At 49.7% G+C, this 19,102-nt stretch overlaps 1 protein-coding gene across 1 annotated transcript in view; it reads right to left on the bottom strand.

Annotated features, from left to right (window-relative positions):
* SORL1 (sortilin related receptor 1) overlaps positions 1–19,102 on the bottom strand; it is a 164,969-nt gene that overhangs the window by 130,534 nt on the left and 15,333 nt on the right. The window contains exons 3-5 of the mRNA XM_087828527.1: positions 12,156–12,281; positions 5,742–5,903; positions 4,336–4,403 (exon numbers count right to left, since the gene is read on the bottom strand). Of these exons, the coding sequence (XP_087684653.1) occupies positions 4,336–4,403; positions 5,742–5,903; positions 12,156–12,281 (356 nt within the window). The remainder of the gene's footprint in view (positions 1–4,335; positions 4,404–5,741; positions 5,904–12,155; positions 12,282–19,102) is intronic.

Raw genomic sequence — 19,102 nt, 5'->3', positions numbered from 1 at the left:
GAAAGAAAAAGAAGACAGAGAGGACAGAGGAGAGAGGGGAGGGGAGGGGAGAGGGGAGAGGGGGAAGAGGGGAGGGTAGAGGGGGAGAAGGGAGGGGAGGGGAGGGGAGGGGAGAGGGGACAGGAGAGGGGACAGGAGGGGGGAGAGGAGACAGGAGGGGGGAGGGGGGAGAGGGGAGGGGGGAGGGGAGGGGACAGGAGAGGGGACGGGAGGGGGGAGAGGGGAGGGGAGAAGGGGGAGGGGAGGAGAGGGAGGAGGGGGAGGGGGAAGGAGGAAAGAGGGGGGAGGGGGAGAGGGGACAGGAGAGGGGTCAGGAGGGGGAGAGGAGACAGGAGGGGGGAGAGGGGAGAGGGGAGGGGAGAAGGGGGAGGAGAGGGGAGGAGAGGGAGGAGGGGGAGAGGGAAGGAGGAAAGAGGGGGGAGGGGGAGAGGGGACAGGAGAGGGGTTAGGAGGGGGAGAGGAGACAGGAGGGGGGAGAGGGGAGAGGGGAGGGGAGAAGGAGGAGGAGAGAGGGGAGGAGAGGGAGGAGGGGGAGGGGGAAGGGGGAAAGAGGAGGGAGGGGGAGAGGGGAGAGGGGAGAAGGGGGAGGAGAGAGGGGAGGGGAGGGGAAGAGGGGGGAGGGGAGGGGAGAGGAGAGAAGACAGAGGGGTGGGGGGAGGGGAAGGGAGGGGGGAGAGGAGCTAGGAAGGGGGAGGGGAAAGGAGGAGGGAGCAGGAGAAATGAAGGTTGGAATAGAAGAATTAAAGAGCCTCTTTTCAGTGGGGGAGACAACTCTGGCCTTATAACCTAGAGAGCTAATAAGGCACTGGAGCAGCCAGCAGCCTTGGTCCTAATGTGGGAGACAACTCTTGTCATCAAATGCTCTGCGTGCAGGTGGGGGGAGGTGGCAGGTTCTCATCTCCTCCACAATTAGAAGTACTGATAAAGTGCTTCCCGTACTCTAGACGATACGCAAATTAACATGAAGCTGCTGGATATTTTTAAAAGGCAGAGGGGAAGGGACCTTTATTAAGGTATTTTGAGAACAAGCTCACCTCTGCTATTTCTTCCTGGCCAAAAGCAGCATCAAGACCTAGAGACAGAGCTGTGGCTTTCACCCCCATTCAGTTCTGTCATCCATACTTGGACCTCCCATTTCTAAGAGCGACTCCGCCACAAGTTCTTGTGCTTGCAGTCCTAGCCTCCCACTTCTAACATTCACTCACACCTATTTCCTTTTCTGTTTGCCCTCATTTGGAAATCCCAAGGCTTACTCTACCTCCAAGCACAATCATCAGTCCTCACCTGGCCTTCCCTGCTCTCACAACCCTTCAGCGATGCTCCACAGGGCAAGCTGGAGCCCCTCCCCCATAGCTTCTCCACTGTCCTGTCCTGCAGGTCTCCAGCTCTGGATAACATAAAGCACTGGCTTCCCGCCCTCCTGCTGCTCCAAGGCTACCAAGCACTGTTGAACAAAAGAATGCCATTGCTCTCTGAGGAGTTAGATCATACTCACTTATTGTGGGGAATCCTAGGGGAAAATCCCCCAAGTAGCCTGAAAGGCCCTGACACCATTCATGCAATTATCTAAAACAAGATAAGCCAGTCCTTTCCCCTAAAATATCTGCATGTCTGCACAGAGGCAGAAGGCACAACACACTAATTCCCAAACATGAAGTCCCTTTCTTTAGTAATCCAGCTGGTTTGCCCTCTTGCTATATAGTTCCCTAAACAAGTAAAAGAGCAACTTGTCCATTTAAAATTCAAATAAAGCACAAGAAAGTTCTGATGCTATTCCTTGGGTAGAGGGTGCACTTGGATGACATTATGCTTATAATTTCACTAAAACTCTACAACCTCTGCCCAAGGAAAATAACCACCGGCTGCCCTCTCTGCAGAGGACGCCCACTAGAACCTGAATATACTCAGCTGTGAGGCTCCACTCTCAGCTGCCCCGTCTGCACCGGCACCATTACCAAGGAAGCAACACAACTCAGACATTCCTCTTCAAACTGGGCTATAGCAGCGCAGATGGTACCTACCCTCTTGCTGGGCCACTGCATTTAATAAAGACTAAAACTAAAAGTGAAAAGACGAATAACAAACTGGAAAATATAAATAAACACACAATCTATCTCATATCATAAAGGACTGATCTCAAATATATAAAGAGCTCCTGGAAACCAATAATAAAACTACGAATCTAATAGAGAAAGGGCAAATGGCATGAATAGACATGTCACAAAAAAGATATTAAAATGAACCTAAAGCAGGTTAAATTGATGTTCAAAATCATTCATAATAAGAAAAGTGCAAATTAAAACTACACTGAGATATTATTTCTTTCCTAACACATGGCTTGGAGAGAGGCACAATTCCATGCTGTTGAAATGAGTGCAAACTCTAAGACTTACTATAGAAAATTTGGCAATCTCCACTAAAGTTATAATTTCAAAGCTTCATTCACTGGGTATACACCAGTGCAGAAAAGTGGCAAAAGCCCCTGGCCATTACGTAGCTTTTATTCTATCAAAAAGAGAAAGACTAATAAGCAAAATAATAGCATATTAGAATGTAGTAAGTCCTGTGCAGAAAAAGACTAGATCAGGGTACAGCAGATTGGGAATGACAGGAGAGTCATTGCAATTTTAATAGGATCCCTAGGACAGACCTCAGGGAGGAGGTGTTCCTTGAGCAGCCTTGAATGAGGTCAAGGAGTAAGCAGTAAACATAGCTTTAGTCAAAGCATTTGAGGCAGAGAAAAATAACAAGTGCAGTGCTTGTAGCAGGAATGTCCCCTGGCACTTAATCTGAGAGAAATGGTGACGCTTATTAAAAGGTTTGAAGCAGAAGACAACATGACCTTACCCGTTTTCAATAGGATCTGCCTGGCTCTGTGCAGAGAATTAGCTGTAGAAGGGCCAGAGTGGATGCAGACAGGCCAGTTGGAGGACATGTGAGCAGCAACAGTGGTTTGGAGTGAGGCAATAGCTGGATATATAATGAAGGTAGAGCCAACAGGATTTCCCGACAGGCAGAATGTGAAGTAGGAAACAAACGTGGAATCCGAGTGTTTGGACAGAGCCACTAAAAACTGAAATGGGGAAGATCATAGCTGGATCTGGTTTGGGGACGCGAAGATCAAGAGTCAGTCTGGGAGATATCACGTTTGCTGCGTGGAATAGGTCAGGTGACCCACTGATCCAGCAAGTCTGCGCCTGGGAATCTGTTCTACACATTCGCCTGCTGTGTACAAACTCTATTCGAGGTTATACACTATGTCCCCATAACAGTAAAAGATCAGAAGCAACTAGGACTAGAAACAACTGTACTTTTAAAAGCCCTGTTGGTTTCACTTTCCTTTTCAAAAACCTACAAAGGCTTCCCAACACTTTCAGAATTCAGTCCAAATTCCTTTATCAAGCACTACAGATTCTGATACAAACACACCTCTCCCAGCTTTACCCAACACACTGCCCCAAAATAAGACTCAGTGTTTTGCACCCAGCACAGTGTCTCATCTCTGCTTTAGCCACTCTGCGCCTGCACACTTCCACACAGCTGCACCCAGCCTGCTGTGCACGTCCCGGTGCTGTCAATGAGCTGCCCATCTGGAAAGAATATGTCCTTCTTCTGCCTTCTCATGCTATGCCCGTGACTTCTTAGCTTCCACAGTGTGTGTTAGGTGCAAAACACATCTTTCCACCCTGGTCAGGTAGTCCAGCTGGTTAGAGTGTCATCCCGATATACAAAGGTTGTGGGTTCGAGTCCATAATCAGGGCACATAAAAAACCAACCAATGAATGCATAAATAAGTGGGACAACAAATCGATGTTTCTATCAAATCAATAAATAAAAATTTTTTAAAGTTTTTTTTAAAAAATCTTTCCTTACCACCTAAACTGCAATCTCCTTAATAATTCTATCCATAAATTAGTCAACTTCACATACCCTAAAGCATATTTAGCATGTTTTATATTCAACAGACATTCAAAACACTACGTTATGAATGAACAAATGAATTGATTTTATATACAGAAAAATCCTCACTTCTGATGCAATGCTCTAAAAGTGAAAGTCTTCAGAAGCTCTTACACAGGAAGGAAGAGCTTTAAGATTCCCTGGGTTCCTTGGTGGAATGAAAACACAGAAGCTCTGAAGTCCTCACAGAGACCTTCCTCTCTCACCCCCTCCTGAGTCTGCTGCACTTGCAGTTCTAACTCCCAGGGCTAGAGAATGGAGCTCCCGGGACAAACCCTTTCACATTCCAGGTGAGGGCAGGTTGCCCTTGGTGAAGGAGCTAGAACTGAAAAGAAGAGATTATGTAACTCAAATTTCTTAGATGACATGACTTACCAAGAGAAGGACTTCACATGTTCCTGAATCATGATCCAGGTCCGGCCAAAATCATCTGACTTCCATAGCTGCAAAGACCAAAGCGACAAGAGTGGCTGTGATGTAAGACAGGCAGGATCTATCTGGCACTGCCCAACACCGGCCCCACTGAAACCGCATAGAAACAACCCACATCCGAACAGGCACCAGAAGCACCAGCCAGCTCCGCGGCTCCTAGTGCAACCTGGGCAGGCAGGGGGAGTAGGCCTTGTACCTTTGCCTTTCTCTCCATAGTTACTAAGATCTCAACAGAAACTGGAAGGAAAAATGATTGTAACTTGTCTGCCACTTACAGATTATCAGAAATTATATTTTACTCAAGACGAGCCCTTGGATAATAGTAAAAATAAAAGGATTATACTTGGTATTTCTCACCTGGGAAAGTGTCCTTAAAAACGCACAATGGCCTCAGTGTTTAAAGCTGAATGGAGAGGACAGTGGCAAAGTACAAAATCACAAAGGACCAAGGGGGACCAACTGAATACAGGGTATAGCTACAAGTAATTAACTTGCCAAAGCCCCTCAACTTCCACAGACACAGCCCGAGGGTCCCTCTGGCCCTGGAAGCCATGTATGAAGAAGTGGTAGCCCAAAAACAGCAATAATCCCCTACACTGGCAAACTGGTCCTGCCCATACCTAGGTTACTCCCTAAGGCGTGTGAGGTAAACAGATCATGTTTTAGCTAAACAACCTGCAAAGAAAAAGAAATGTTCCAAGGTTATTCTGAGCAGTCATTCAAAACTCATCACGAATCCAATCCTACAAGATCAGCAGGTTTCAGAGGACTATGCCAGACCAATCCCCTTGACTTGGCAAGTTTAACCTTGACATGTAATTGCTGCTCTGGCTCTCTCCCCACTGCTCGCCTCTTCTTCAAATTCGGATTAAGGGAGGAAAATACACACATTTATACTACGGTCATGTGCACACGTACACTAAGAAGCATACTGATGTCAATGGTAAATTCAAATAAACGGTAGACAACAGCAGTGTGCTTAAAGCAGAGGACAGAAAAGGTACAACAGAAATGTGTCAGGAGGTCCCAGCAGAGCTCAGACTCCAGACTTTTCTCTCCCCGGCTCTCTCTGAGACTTACAAAGGTTCACCTGCACCCAAAAGAGCATCATTAACCGATGGGGCTGCCAAGTACTACCTGTTGTTCTCTGGCTCGGATGCAGACTGACAGTGCTGGGGTATCTTTTTCCTTAGCCATGGAAAGTAAAACAGCCACAAAGGCTAAGCCTGGGAGCCAAGGAGGGAGGGGCCAGAGGGAGGTCACTCAAAGGACAAACAGAGCACACGGACCGAGGGAAGAATGGGAAACTGGAGGAGCCCCGCCTGACTGTGTTCTGGAAACTCTCTTACCTGCTTGTTGGGGTGAGACCTGTCAAAGCCCAGGAGAAGGTTGGAGGCCTTACTATGCAGGAGGAGATCAGCTGCCCGGAACGGGATGGAAAAGCCTTGGATGGTGTTGCAGAAGTCAAACGTGATCCAGAGGTACTGGGCATAGGCGTCTGCAAAGATGTACTGCAAGGGAAAGGAGATGAGCTCGGAGCAGAACCCGGCCAGAGCTGCCCAGCGCCCTCCAACAGTGTTTGAGGGCCTGTGGACGCAGGGCCGATCTGCCCAACGCAGGGCCACGCTTGCAGGCCTCCACGCAGCGTTTCACTGTCTCCCCACAATGAGGAGATGCTGGAGCACACCCAGCAAGGCTCAGCAAAGGAAGGGGTACGGAACGGGCTGGTGGGGCCCCAGACAGTGCTCTCGGCTAACCCGGTAACGAAGCTAGTCAAGCTCAGTTTTCTTTCAAATGGCTGAGCCATTCTCATTTCCTGGAGAATCATCAAAGGGTGACTACCGAAAGCTGGGACATGGAAGTCCTGCCCTTCAGACTGGCTGCACGCAGATGGGACTGCTGTCTGTCTCTGAAACACCCTTCCAGGAAAATTAGCTTCACCTCTCGCCCCTATGCCAGGTGACGGGGAAACTCTAACAACCCAGCTGCCACTAGGACTGAGAACTCACTGAGGCACAGCGGGAAGTGGCTCTGTCCAGCAGGCGCCCCACCTTACTTTGTTCCTGCACAGCTGAGTGAGGCCTTTGAACAAATTTGACCAGAGAATGACTGTGGCCCAAAGAGTCTCTGAGGGGAAAGGAATGAGGTGACTCAATTTAATAAATCATGGGCCAGACCCTGGGGTGCCACAGTGAAAACACAGAACCCTTCCTCTTCGGAAGCTTAGAATCCATGTGGGGGAAAGACGCGTCCACAGCTCACTATAACTCAGGGGAAACGAGATTAAATGAGAGGCTGCAGTGTGTCCTATAAGCAAAGACTACGGATTGGTGAGGTTTGCGAGACAAGAAATGGCTCCATCTAAGATTTGGGCCACAAAGGGCAGGCAAGACTTTCAGAGGGAAAGAATGTTCCAAGTCCAGGGCAGCTTGAATTTGGGAACAGAGGAGGGAAAAGTACACATGGGCCTGACGCCAGTCGAGGCCTGAGGGAAAGGCCGAGGTGGCAGCAGGCAGGGTGCACAGAGGTCTGATGGCAGCCCTGCTCCTGGAAGGACAGGGGGCTCAGTGGACGCTGTGAACCAGAAACCAGAGCAGGGGGACCCATCTGTCTGTGAAATTCTGGAAATCAACAACCCCAAGGAATCATGCTAACGCTCTCCTTCTGTGGCTCCCAGGCTGCAGAGCATGCCCAGCCTGGAGTCCTCACACTTGTCCCCATGCTGCTTTCATTTGTTCCTGCACCTTTCCCTTTGCCCTCTCTCCCCAAATCTGGACTGCAAACTTCCCAGGAAGATGTTTTATGGGTTTCTCTCCTTGTGTTTCCTCCACAGCATCTAAGATAAAACTCCAGTCTCTGTAGAAGCCTAATGAACTACCTCTAAAGGCAGTAAATGTTCTGAAAGTAAAAACTACTCTAAGCAAACATAATGTCATAAAAACAGTTATGACCCTATGAGTGCCATCATAACTTTTTGCATAAAAGTGTTCCCTAGAAATAACTTTGCCTGTCCTGCTCTGACACTGTTCTGGGTCCTCAGGTAAGGAGTGCTCTAAGTTTGAAAAGAAATCTATCCCGTGGCTTCTTGCAGTTTCATGTTTCACAATCTACAAATCGTGCATCCAGTCATAGAGCCAACATACTGCAAGAGCCGTGACTTTGTGCCAGGCACTGAGCTAGCAGTTTTGCATGCTTGTCTCATTTAGTGCATTACCTCTCACAGCAATCCAAGGCTTTAGATATTCTTACTACACCCTCTTTTACTAATGGGGTCCCTGGAGCTCAGAGAGGTTAACTGCCCAAGGTGACGCATGAGTGGGCAGCATTCATATCAACGTCTGGCTGGCTCAAAGCACGTCTCCTAACAGCTCATCAGCCCTTACCTCTTTTCTCCCATCCAAAAGGCAACACCTCCTGAATCTAATGCATATATCTTACATTGTACTGTTGGGCTCATTTATATGCCTTCTCTCTTAATTCACTCCTTTTACTGGAAACTCTCTTCTCTTACCTCCTGCAACAGTGTCCCATCTCAGCCATCTCTGTCCTTAACTCCTTTGCTGGCTCTTTTGCTTTGGTCCACTCCCTGTGCTCACGCTCACGCTCACGTAACCCCATCACACTTCCATCCCAGCTGATAACTCTGTTCACCCTTCTACACAGCTTCAACAAGCGCCTCCGAGAGCAAGCGTCCCTGGCTTCATTTGGCAGCCTGACCGGGCTTCCCAGGGTCCCTGGGTCGCGCCTCCTTTATCTTCTCAGCGTCTCCGTCTTCACCCTCGCGCCCCGACACCTCGCTGCGCCCAGATGCCTCACCATGCCGACACCTTCCTGCCACACCTAGTCCCCCCGCACCTCCTCCCAGCCCCGGTACTCACGACTAGAGCTGGGCTTTTACTCCGCTGCCTTCCCCTGGCCCCCACGTTCACCAGCAACCTACCCTCTCATGGTTGCCTTCAGAATCTTTTTCACAATCCGAGTCTTTAGTGCTACAGGATAGCCCAGAGCCCTACAGAAGGCAAAACCGGGACAAAGCCCTGGTTTGTTCGTCCTCATGTCTTCCAAGGCCTGGCAGGTGTGAAATGCTTAGGGTGGAACTAGGCTTGGCCGAGGAACTAGGGTACTTCTTGCCTGCATCGCCATAACGGTTCCCATTCTGACTCCACCCTAACCTTTCCGTTCCATGCATCCTCTATATTTCTAGGACGCGGGTTTCCCTAAGAGGCATTATTCATAGTAACTCCCCTACTCAAAGACTCCTCCGGTTCCCTACAGTCTTCAAAGCAAAAAGCAAACTCCTCCATCTTCAGACAGGAGCCTGATTAAGGTCATGTGGCACCCGGCGCACACCTCCACGCTGAGCAGCGATCTCTACGCGGCCTGCGCAGGAACCACACACTGGACCCGGAAGACTCTACCAGGCCTTCTCCTCCCCCAGGACACTCCCACCAACCCTGCTCCAGACCCTGCAGCCGCGCCCTGCTTGAAGCATCCATTCTACCCTAAACACCCGTAAGGCCTTTACTTCTCCGCTGTCCTCACCCCGCTCCCCAGCTCTAGCCTGCAGTTCCACTCATCACTCAGGGGGGTGCTTCAGCGCAGGATGTAGCCACGTCTCCCATACACACAGGACAAAGCCACAGCCTATCTGCTCGGCTTTAAGCTCCTGTACTTTCCCGGCTGTCAAGTCCACTCACACTGCCCACAGCTCTGGCAGCAGACCTCATCTACAAGGTGCTTTCTGAACGACACAGGTCCGGTGTCCTCACACCCATCTCTCCAGCCCCGGGTGCACACACAGGATTCCAGACGAGCTTCATCCATTAGCCTAAAGCTGTCTCCTCTGAATGTACAAATACCTCTGGACGGAGAGCAAAATAAGCAATGGAATTTATCTCCACGTTAGCATAAGGGGCTCTCTCCCGTCTGAGTGCAGAGAGCACAGTGCAGTGGAAGGAGGGTGGGCAGCAGTGGCAAAGGAGCACACCCCAAGGTGGCAGGAGCCCGGGGGGGGGTGCTGCCTGACCCTTTGCCTAGGGCAAGCTCTCCCACTGTGAGGCGCAATGCCCAACTTGCACATTCAGTAACCTTTTTAAAAGAGTAAATTTAGACACAGCCTGGCTGTGCTATGAGGCTGGTGGACCTGCCAGGTGGCCGGCACTGCACCTGGTTCCTGAGGCAGCACAGAGATGGAGGAGGAAGTGGGCATGCAGTCTAACGCAAAAACAGACCCACACACTCACAGGCCACACCACCCCTCCCTCAGCACAGAGCTGCTCCTAACCAGCACCGCCCTCCCCTCCACAGGCACCCCTCCCCCAACTTCCACATGGCCCGTTGGTGACAGTGGAACCTTTCAGAGCAGATGCCAACGGTCCTTTCAACCATTTCAAATCTTGCTCCGTGACTGCCCACCTCACGTCACACAGGTGAGCTGCTGACACACAGCACCAGCCTTGTGCGACTTTTCTCAGGAAGTGGTAGGTCTGGTGGAGCACACTGCCTTCCAAGGGACAGAAGCCACAGTAACAAAACTAATCAGCACAATAAGAGTCATCATTTCCTTCCTGAGAAGTCTGGGGAGGGGAACAGTCTCATCTGGGGAACTGGAAACTCCACAGACAAAGCTGCAGCCTGCACCAGGCCCATGTCCCATGTCACTAAGTTCTCCAGGAAGATAGCCCCCCGTCATGCTCCCCAGCAGCTCCCCAGCACGTCCAGCTCAACTGAGAGAAATGGAGCTGCGCCTCCGGCCTCTCAGTGCTGCCGGCTGCTCCCTCTCGCCTCGCAGCACCGCCGGTTTCTCCCTCACTCCAACATCATGGGCCCTGCCCTGCCCCTTCTCCAGACCTAATCCTTACCTAACCCCTGCACCAATTCCCCCCCCCCCAAAAAAAGCCCATAGCACCATCCTTCCTGACTTCTGACTACTTGGACATGCAGGCTCAGCAGCCTCACCACAGCTCACAACAAGGACAAAGATGAGCCCTGCTATGGACACCTGTGCCCCTGGTGGGAGTGCAGACGGGACAGGTGGAGGTGAAGGAGGATTCCACAGAAACAGCGAGGTGCAGTCAAGTCCACAGCCTAAGCAAGGGTTAGCTATGGGATGTGCAGCAGCCCTAGCCGGTGCGGCTCAGTGGACAGAGTGTTGGCCCGCAGACTGAAGGTCCCGGGTTCCACTCCAGCCAAAGGGACATACCTCAGTTGCAGGCTCCTGCCCCAGCCAGGGTGCATGCAGGAGGCAACCAATCTATGTGTCTCTCTTACATCGATGTTTCTCTGTCTCTCTGTCTCTGTCTCTCTCTCTCTCTCCCCTCCCCCCCCTCTCTTTCTGAAAAGCAATGGAAAAAATATCCTCGGTAAGGATCAAAAAAAAAAATAACAGCAGGCAGGTACCATCTGACAGACAAGTGATCCAAGTGCTATTCGATTCCTGGGAAGCAGGGGGCACACAGATCTATCCACGGGGAGATGTGGTGCAGCAAGCAGTGGGACCCTGGCAGGGCTCCTCACCTCACAAGAGGTACTGTGAGTCCCAAGTGCCAGGCCTGTCTGGCCACAGGGGGTGGGGAGCTGTACTGTCACCTTCAGTGAGGTGAGAGGACAGTGTGTTCCCAGTGGCGACTCCACTCTGAGATTAAGCAGGGCTGACGTTTAACCACAATGTACCAGCAATGACTGTTTCAGTTGTTAAAAAACCTGCTCTGTACCTACTTCCCTGAAACTTGTGTGGTGCTCCCAAAGCCCCAGTGGCCTGGCCTCCTCCCCAAGCCTCCCCCAAATCCAGCAACTGAAAGGTTAATGCCCACCCAGCAAGGTGGCCTTTAGGACCCAGCTCCCAAATCAGATGGGTCTGATTTATCAGTGCCAGTCCAGTAGCTAAATATTTTTAATATAACCTCTGCTAACAGACCACAGGCAACCAGAAGAGTCGACACTGGGGGATACCTGTGGATCTCCCTCTCTTGTCCCTTTCTGGGTGAGCAAAGAGAAGCAGGTTCCCTTCCCTCGGAAAGCTTTTCCTACTACGGAGTTTTCAGCATCCTTAGAAGCAGCCATCCTACCTTAGAAATGAGCTAGGGATCTTGAGAGTGGGGACGAAAGCAGCAAATACACCTCCCACTGGAGCCAATACTCCCACACAGGCAGGAGCACCCTGCAGAGGACTGCCTGCTGCACCTCTGCCCTCTTCCTGCCTCTCTCGGGGCCCAGGGTAACTTCCTCCCAGTCACCCTGGGAGTGGGGAGTGGGGGGTCTTCCTGCAGAAACAAGCCCCAGGCCAGCCAGCTGGCAGACACAGCAACATCTACCGCCTCGGTGTCCTCTGCACCAGCACAGGTTGGAGGGAGAAGGGTGCACACTCACTCACAGGCACGCGTACTCACACACTGGTGGTGCCAGGAGCACGAAGAACTCAGCAGCTCCTCTGGAAAACCTTGATTAGACTGCAAGAGAAGGCTGGGGACTGGGTAACACTTTTGCCACTTATAAGTCACCCAGTTTATTAGCTGGCAGATTTTCTGTGCTCTCACCTACCGTATTTTGTCTAGAAGTCCTGCCTGGCCCGCACTTGGCCTGCTTGGTTATGTATAGCTCTACCCTGTGCACTGTGCTCTGTCACAAACTTCCAGGTTAACAGAAAAAGCCACCAGTCATGATACAATGATGACAAAGTGGTCCATCGCCCAGGCCCCCTGAGCACAACCTTCTCCCAAAACACAACCCATGAAGTCCCCACAGGTGGGGCGCTGTCTCCTCACCCGCCTGTTGTCCACGGGACTGTGGTAGAACTGGGCAATCACTGCTACGCTGCCATTTCCCACACCGAAGTTGAACTTCTCTGAAATTTTCTGAAACGATTTTCCATAGTCGTAAGACACATACACCTGGAATACGGAAGAGGGGAGAATAAAAGAAAAGAGTTGGTGAGAAATGTGGCAGAAAGATCTATCCCCTTCAAACATCCTGCCTCAGTCCTGTCCTAGATCCTGAACATGGTCTCCCAATAGTCCCTGGATGTGACAAAATAACCCACAAAGGAGAAAAGGGCACCTCTGTCTGTCCTCAGCACATGGGGGCAGAAAGCATGGGAGCGGGGCAGCCACTGCCGCCAAGAAGACACAGGCCTCTTTTCGGAGGCAAAGAAAAGTCTCTGGAGAGGAAAACACACAAATGGAAACAACGTAACCTCCTGTCCAGGCTGAGTTAAGTGTTTAATAAATTGCATCCAGAGAAGGACAGAATGTGGTTGTCTGAGGGGAAAGAATTGAGAATTTGTTTTGCCATTTGTTGAAATGTCCCCAAAAGGTAATCTAATTTCTCACCCCTCTGCTGGGAAGTTCTGTTCTTACAGCACTCCAGAAGACAGAAAAAATCCTGTGGGCCTCCAGAGTAGCCCAAGAGGTAGAAAAGACAGAATGCTGAGACCAAACATGCCAGAGGTTAGCACGTAATGTGGGAACCAGAGCCTCACCCTGCACTCTTGCTCTGATCCTGTTCTCCCGGGGTCTGAGTGCAGAGCTGCAGCAGGACCTATGCTCATGCCAAATCTTACTTTGCTCTGCTTCCAGAGTCCCAGCTGTCCAGCAGCCACGTGATAAAACCTAAGGGCTGAGTGCTCAGTAGGCGCCGAACACTGTCCCCTATTTAAATAAATGAGCTCAGGTAGCTCACACCACAACCCTACGTGGGAAACGCTACTGTGAAAATCATCTTCAGAGAAGACCACAGGGGCTTACGAGATTAGTCACCTGACAAAGTACACAGGTGGTAAGTAGCGCTGTGGGGTTCCAGCCCTGGCTGCCTGCCTCCAAGACACCAATCTGAAAGCCATTACACCTCAGGCAACGGATGGCAGATGGACATTATTCGGTATTTTTTACACCTAGACCTTACTACCTGTGCAACATGAAATGTAATGAATGCAATCAATGCGTTAAACACAAGCCTGATAGATGAATATAATATTAATAATCACCTCGTTAGAATTGGGGTAGGTATTAAAGGAAAATGACAAGTGAATTCCAAGAAAAATAGACACCACTAGACTAATTCCAGAAACTATACTGCCTTCACCTCCAGAGGTTCGATAGCAAGCATGTCTTGTGGGTTTTACGTTAGCCAGGCACTGTGCCAGGGCCAGATATAAAAGGCACAGCCTTCAGACACAAAGTCAGCATGAAAGTGTTTATGCAGAACCCTGCAAACCATGAGCTACACAGGTGCACGCCAGGGGACTGTGAGCACACAAGTCATTAATACTTACTAGATGCCAAGGCCACAAGGGCACAAAGAGGGCCTCTGCCAATACCCGGTCACAGTGGAAGAAGCCCTATTACAAACACATGTGTAAACAGCATGTGTTCCTGACTCCCAAACACGCAGCAAGAAATTACCAGAAGAGCAGCTTCATAAATTCAGCAGGTTGCAAGTGCACAGATAATGTGAGTGGGAAAAGACAGAGTGGTGCTTTCTCCCTTCCATTCTCCTGGCCAAGAATGGATATTAGGGTCAGAAGTTACATGTAGCAAAGGCCTGGCTTCTCACAAAGGGGCCTCAGTCACTCCAGCCCCAGACCCCATAAACTGACAACCCACGAGGAAGTACCTCCTCACATTAGGGTAACATTTTTCAGTACACAATACTGTTTTGTTTACATTATATCTCTTCATCTCTAAAAACTCTGTGAGTTATTCACACCTTTGCCTCCTTCAGTGTACCTGGAACATAGCAGGTGCTCAGTAAGATTTCTGGAATGAATAAGTATCATTATAAACCACAGAGTGAGTAAATGAATGTGTTCCAAAAATGAATAAAAAAGTGAAATAAATGAACCAGTAGGGGACTGAGTGAATAATTTAAGCGATAACAAAAACTAAGACTCAAGAAGTTCATGACTAGCCCAAGGTCATACTGCTCGTAAGTGCTAAAACTACGACGGTCCCTCCAATTCCATGTCCAGTTGTCTTTCCACTCTCGCAAGCTGACCTTCTAGGAGAATGTACCAAATCTACAGGCCAGGCTGTGCAGGGCGTGCTGGACAGCAAGCAGGAAAGACCAACTTTAGCCCGGCAGGTGTGGCTCAGGGGCTGAGCATTGACCTAGGATCCAGGAGATTGTGGTTCGATCCCCAGTCAGGGCACACGCCCGGGTTGTGGGCTCCATCCCCAGCAGGGGGCGTGCAGCAGGCAGCCGATCAACGGCCCTCATCACTGATGGTTCTGTCTCTCCCTCTCTCACAAAGCACCGAGCCTTTCTGAGATTCTGGGCGACACTGCCGCCATTCCACCCTTGGAGTCCAACAATCCTCACTACCAAAGAGCTCCTCCTTAATTTTCACCTCTAAACAAAACACATCTCTTTGCATCTTTTACTGAATAAAAGAGCAAGTATGTGAGGGTCCACCCTGTGCCTAAAGACTCTCTCAAACTGCTCGTCAACTTTCCTTCTTTCTCTAGGTTAAAGAATTCCAACCCGGTATTTTTATCTTATCCTCATAATTCTGATTTCTATTTGATTAACTCAAGGGGAAGACCAAGCTCAGGGCTGTGCCAGCTGTCCACCTTCCTCCACAGTGAAGAGCCAGAAAAGGCCTCTGCCAGTGTTCAGACAATGCCATGGGATGGAGGGCCTCGGGGCTCCACTGCACCCCACTGACACTCTGTTCTGTCTTCTCCCTGTGGCAGCATGAGGCTGCTGACTCACGTGCTGCCCCAAGATCTGGCAGGCGGGTGTGGGAAGCACCCTGTGCTTGATGATCTTGGGCTTCTGTGGTCTGTTTTCCATCCAGACCCAGGATCCACACAAACCTGTCCTTTCTGACCTCCACATGACACTACTCCCCAAAGGGCAAAATGAAAAGGGGAGGCGGCACCAAACTGCCAAAAGCTGCCAGTTAGATCACTGTCTTACCTACAAAGGTAAGTCCTTCAAATAACAAGGAGGGGAGGAGGGGAAAGGGAGGAGGGGAGGAGGGAGAGGTGAGGGAAGAAAACAATTCTCATCTGGCACCATTCCAAGTACTTTTATACCTGAGCTTCTCAAACTGGGAACTGCCTGCAAATCACCCAGCAGGGCACATTAAAAATGCAGGTTCTGCTGCAGGAAGTCTGGGGTGAGATCTGAGAGGCAGCATGTCCAGCCAGCTCCAGAAAACACCTGTGGTTGCTGATCCAAAGTCTTTCACAGAATGGTCTCACTGACCAATGAGAAGACCAAGAGAGGGTTCATGATCTGGCCCAAAGTGAGACTGCCCATGAGTGGCAGAGCCAGGATTCAAACCCAGGCATCCTGATTTCAGCGGGACACCACATCCCAGGGGCTACCAAGTCTTCGCTTAGCAAGTATAGCAGGTCCTCGTAAGTGTCATTTCCTTCAACACTGTTTCATTATAGCCCCAGGAAATTAACTCTCCTTTATATCAATTAGCCTGTGGTAAAACTGGTTTCATTGTCCTTCACTTAAAGTTGGGGAATCTATCAACAACATTAAGTGAGGATCCACTGTACTGGGCCTGCATCCCAGCCAATCCTAAGGGGCACCAAGTCCTGCTGCTCCCACTGCCTCCCAGGTGGACCATGATCTTGTGGCAACACTATCTCTGGAGAGCTCCTTGGCCAATTACGTTGCATCTTGAGTACTTTGCAAAATAGGAGAGAGCAGAAACAAAGAGGTGGGCAGGGTCAAGATAAATTAATACCTGCCATTTCCGCTTATTTAGTAGACCTGTCACAGACAAAGAGGGGTCCTGCAGGAGCCATTCTCCATGCAAGCACATGGGCTAGGAGTTCATCAGGACATTCATTATTCATTCACTTTTTTTTCTGATTTAATAGCAAACCTTCCGGATTCCAGCTTCCAGGTCCATCCCTTTTTCTATTCTGAATATGCATAAGCTCACCATTCTCCAACACTCACAGTTCCTTATTTGTATAGGTCCTTTCCATTCTGACGGGGCCTTACAATCCAGTCTTCTTTAAAGAGAATTTGATTGTTACTACTCTGACACCAGCAACTCCTGCTTCTGAGTCATATTTTTGCATTAACTTTTCACATTAAAACATGTTTCATCTGCCAATTCTTTAATGTAGCTTGTATACATGGGGGAAATCTCTGCCATCATCATTTATTATCTCCAAGCATTAAATTTCCTTTCCATTTAATCTTATGTATACTTCATTCCAATACAGTGTATTACTTCAAATGTTCAGTGGGTTCCTCCTAAATACACCCAAATATTTGGACAGAGGAAGAATTGGGTTTGGGTAGACTGGCAATACCAAGGTGACCAACCATCCATCCCAGCTCATCCAGGACTGAGGGTGATCCCAGATGTGGGGCTTCCAGGGCTGAAACCCAAGCAAGACGGTCACCCTGGCAACACTGCATCCTCAAATGCCAAATATGTGATTCAGCCTTAATTCTCATTAGCCCCAACTCTCCCATAGACATCTGAAGTAACCTCATCTAAGTCACTTAATAATATCTCTAGTCTCCTGTTTATCCAGCAAAATAAAAAATCAACTGTTAAGGTCTCTACCTATCTCACAAAAAAATATTATCTGAGCAAATAATTTGCGAATGCATAAAAATTCTAAGGAAGCCCTGGCCAGTGTTGCTCAGTAGTTAGTGTCAGCCCATGCACAGAGGGGTCAGTTGTTCAATTCCCGGGCAGGGGCACGTACCTGGGTTTGCAGGCTCAATCCCTGGCCCTGGTTAGTGTGCAGGAGGCAACCCATCGATGTGTCTCTCTCACATCAATGTTTCTCTGTCTGTCTCTCTGTACCACCCCTTCCTCCCTTCCACTCTCTCTAAAAATCAATGGGAAAATATCCTCAGGACCCGGCCAGTGTGCTCAGTGGTTAGAGCACCGGCCTGCAGACTGAAGCTGTAGGTTCAATTCCCGGGCAAGGGCACCTACCTGGGCTGCGCGAGGGAGGCAACCCATCGATGTCTCTCTCTCTCCCTCCTACTTCCCTTCCACTCTCTCTAAAAACTCAATGGAAAAAATCCTCAGGTAAGGAGTAAAAAACAAAATTTTTTAAAAATATTCTTGGATGAAGATTAACAACAAAAACAGCTCTGAGGGGGTTTTCCCAGCACAGTGCGCATGGTGTCTCCTGTGCTCAAAGGCGAGGCCAGTGGGCAGCGGCTGTGCTGACACACACAGGTGCCACAGACTCTCCCAGGGAGCAGGCGTCCACACATGCGCTGACACACACAGGTGCCACAGACTCTCCCAGGGCCAGTGGGCACCCACACACTGCCATCTGTGCTTCAAACCCTGATCCCGTTTATAAACAGGTTAAAGCCATTGCCCCAAACAAGCCTAGCCCTGCTGCAGACCACCACGCCCAAAGTGGCTGTCAGGTCCCGTGGTTTCCCACTTACCACTGCTCAGCACCTGCCGTGGGCAAAGCTGGGCATCATTACCGCAGCCCCTTTTCTCCCTCCCTGTCTGCAGTTTCCCCGATTCAACTAGAAAACAGCTCCTGGGCTCCCTCCAGTCACCTACCCCAGAGCATATCCAACTCAGATAGTGGATGCAGAGAGGGACCTCACAGAATCAAATCCATACTCAAGAATGACAACTGTGTCCTTAGGCTGATGTGACAATGCTGGCAAGTTCACCAGGAGGCATTCTCTGGCCAGAGTGCAGACTAAGCAAAGCTCCACAGTGTTTTGCTGTCCACAGCTTCACCCTGTCCCCACATCAGACCCTGACTCAAGGGGGGGCTGCTCCTCCTCCTACCAGGGGAGATCTGGAGCAGAGGCCCAAGGGCCAGCTCTGACCCTCAAGTGTTTTACTTGGCTTATATGCTGCATGCAAAAATTACACATTGGCTGTCAACTTGTAAGAATCAGCAGTTTTCACATAAAAATCCAGATCTCTGAGCTTCTCTCCAAAAACCAGGAAGCAGGACACTGGGCCCTGAGTCCTGCTTCCTGCTCAGCATCCAGAGCAAGACCAGTGACAATGGCCCTCGCTCGGAAGCCTTCATTCTCCAGTTCTCCAGAATCCTTTCTACTTCAGAGTGTCTCTCAGACACTGAGACCAAGTACCAACACCATGTTCAAGTTAAGGTGAATTAAGGTGCAGGTGACTGTTTCCTGAACCTAGATCTCTTTAAAAGTGGCAAAATGACATTCTGCCACATAGTTCAAGAATAATGAAAGGGACCATTGTCCTTGCACAGGTAAAGAATGTCGTAAGCTTGGAGGAGGTTTCATTCCTGCCCATTACCCCTGGCCTCTCACGGGCCCTCACATATGTGACACTTGGTCTCATGTCTTCAAAGCACCTAACTGTTACATATTGTATGAGCCCACGGTGGACACTAAGGACATTAGCAAATATGTTTCAACAATTCACCCAATTGTGATGTGTTGGGAGAAATGAGCGCATGGAAGGACCATGAGACCGCATCAGGCGCAGCTCTGCCCAGGAAGGAGCTTCGGCATTTTTTTGAGCAGATACAACCATTCAGATCACACGCGATCACCTCACAAAAGTAATCACACATCACACAGATCTGTTTGCACTTGACTGCACAACCCTGGGGTCAACAAATAAGAGGCATTTATTATTTTCTAGAGTCTCTTCTCTGTATATAATTCATCCCATCCATTCTCCAATTACCAAGTATTTTTTCTGGAATGATAACCCTGTTGAATCACAAAAGGGCTTGTTGGCAGCACAGAGGAATGC

Source organism: Miniopterus natalensis, chromosome 20 (genome assembly GCF_054644295.1).
Source record: "Miniopterus natalensis isolate mMinNat1 chromosome 20, mMinNat1.hap1, whole genome shotgun sequence".
NCBI lineage: Eukaryota > Metazoa > Chordata > Mammalia > Chiroptera > Miniopteridae > Miniopterus > Miniopterus natalensis.
The sequence above is the reverse complement of the archived record's forward strand: the minus strand, read 5'-3'. Positions and strand labels throughout refer to the sequence as shown.